General features: G+C 44.8%; 1 protein-coding gene across 1 annotated transcript in view; it reads left to right on the forward strand.

Annotated features, from left to right (window-relative positions):
- Positions 1-2,351, forward strand: part of ALS2CR12 (amyotrophic lateral sclerosis 2 (juvenile) chromosome region, candidate 12) — a 31,963-nt gene that overhangs the window by 28,101 nt on the left and 1,511 nt on the right. Inside the window, exons 11-13 of the mRNA XM_006862033.1 lie at positions 1,139-1,201; positions 1,442-1,531; positions 1,662-1,771. Of these exons, the coding sequence (XP_006862095.1) occupies positions 1,139-1,201; positions 1,442-1,531; positions 1,662-1,771 (263 nt within the window). The remainder of the gene's footprint in view (positions 1-1,138; positions 1,202-1,441; positions 1,532-1,661; positions 1,772-2,351) is intronic.

Raw genomic sequence — 2,351 nt, forward strand, 5'->3', positions numbered from 1 at the left:
CTGCCAAAAGAACCAATAGATCTGTTTTGGAAGAAGTGCAGCCATTGTGCTCCTTGGAGGCCAAGATGGCCAAACTTCATCTCTCATACTTGGGACATATTGTCAGGAGGGACCAGTCTCTGGAGAAGGATATCATGTTTGGTAAGGTGGAGGTTCAGAGAAAAAGAGGAAGACCCCTAACGAGATGGATTCGCCAAGTGGCAGCATCGATGGACTCAAGCATGGCAACAGTAGTGAGGTTGTCCCAGGATCGGGCAGTGTTTCGTTCTGCTGTGCATAGGGTGCTATGGGTCGGTACTAACTCAATGGCACCTAAGCACAACAGGAACAATTAATAAGAAGCTCTGGTAATGTAGTGGTTATGAATCAGACTGCTAACCTCAGGTCACCAGTTCGAAACTACCAACTGTTCCGTGGGAGAAAGATGAGGCTTTCTGCTTCCATAAAGATTTACAGCCTTAGGAACCCTGTACAGGGTCACTATGAGTCAGAGCTGACTCCATGGCACACAAAAACAACAACAAGTAAAAGTTAAAAGTGAGGGGTAGCAACCCATTAGTCATTTTCCTATAACCCTGATCTCAAAACTAGGTTCCTAATAAAAGCATGTCTAAACCCAAATTCTACCAAAATTTTACCATCCCTATGGATGTGGCAACAGTAGTAAGGTTGGCCTAGGGATCGGGCAGTGTTTTGTTCTGCTGTGCATAAGGTCGCTATGAGTCTGTGCTGACTCAATGGCACCTAACAACAACAACGATGGATATTAATGAAGTCCTGGTATGGCACTGTAGGATAAGCACTCGACTGCAAGGTCCATTTGAACCTCAAGGTTGGTGGTTCAAACTCACCAGCTGCTCCCTGGAAACCCTATACAGGGTCACTATGGGTTGGGTCACTATAGCACTTAACAGCAATAATATGGATATTAATAATTGAGCATATGTTAACAAGCTCATATAACAAGTTATCTGACCTCTTAGGTACATGAGCGCTCACTGGAGGTAAGATGCAATGGTATTAGAGCCGAGATTCTATAACCCTTATAGTCAGCCTCAGGCAAACAGATCTCCTCCTCAGGCAACCAGATCTCCTCCCCAGCACTTGCTCACCTTTTCCAAATAATATTATTTTTCAGGAGTTCTTGAAACAACATGAAAGTGACACCTTGAAACTAGAAGCACTGACAAAGGCCAAAGAGGTAAACTTTTCCATTTTCCTGATGGAGCAGGCTGTGTCTAGACCTCTCTCCCTTGTCTGTGTTTGTTTTTATGCAAAAGAACATAGCTATTCATCTGGAAGTCCTGAATTTGCTGTGACGGTGCTGGGGAAGGGGTAGCTAAATGTGATGATACTTTAGATTCTAATCCAGGTGCCCTGGAAAAGAGTAGGTGGATGGACACATTGCCTTGATGGTCTGAAACAGTTTCCTCTTACCCAGATCATAGAGGAAGAGCTGCGTGCACAAGCTGTTATCCTAGAAACACTGAATACCACCCTCTACCAAACCCAGATGGAACTACAGAAAGAGGTGAGTCTTAACTAGGGTAAGGGTGGGGGTTGGGAGGAGAATACCCAGATGTCTGTGCAGTTCTGCCAAATAGCTTCACCTCAGAGGGCGCTAGGGAAAAGATAGTTCTTAAAATGTATCTATCTTTCAGAAAATTGCAGGGACGCAGATAGAGAAATCACTTCAGGCCAAGTTTGTTGAAGCTGAAGAAAAGTACAAGTACACAATACAGATCTTGACACAAGAAAACATGCAACTAAGGTGTGGATGCTGCTGCTCAGAGACTCAGCTGACCTTTACAAGGTGGGAGGGAGTGGATGGGGGACAGATGGTGGCAACAAGCACAGGTGCCCCAGTGGCATCAAGGCACAGACACTTTGGGAGGCAGGTATGGCCCTCTGCACCTGGACACAAAGGTGGCTGGACTGACGGCAGACAGTTATGGTGGAACAGGCTAAGTGATTCGTCTGGATGTCCTAAGTGTACTCAGTTCTGTGACTCAGGGTTGTTTTGGACGCCATCTCCCCTGAGAGCTGGTGGCTTAGGGCTTATCCAAATCCCTGGGTGGCTAGGATCGAAAGGTTGGCTGTTTGCCACTGAATAACAACAGTGACAGGTTTGGCTTTAGTTTGACTTACCCTTCCTTCCATGGAGCTGTATCTGGTTTCTGCAGAAATCAGCTTCAGGTCAGAAATTAATACTGTTCCAGGTAGATGCATCTTAAATCATTATTTAAAACTATTAAATAATGTTATTTAAACATTATTAAAACACCAAGGAGTCAGCCAGATGTTTCCACAGCAGAGAAGACTTTAAGAACTGTTTAACCCTTAGAGAACTG

The sequence above is a fragment of the Chrysochloris asiatica genome, unplaced genomic scaffold, assembly GCF_000296735.1.
Source record: "Chrysochloris asiatica unplaced genomic scaffold, ChrAsi1.0 scaffold00045, whole genome shotgun sequence".
Taxonomy (NCBI): domain Eukaryota; kingdom Metazoa; phylum Chordata; class Mammalia; order Afrosoricida; family Chrysochloridae; genus Chrysochloris; species Chrysochloris asiatica.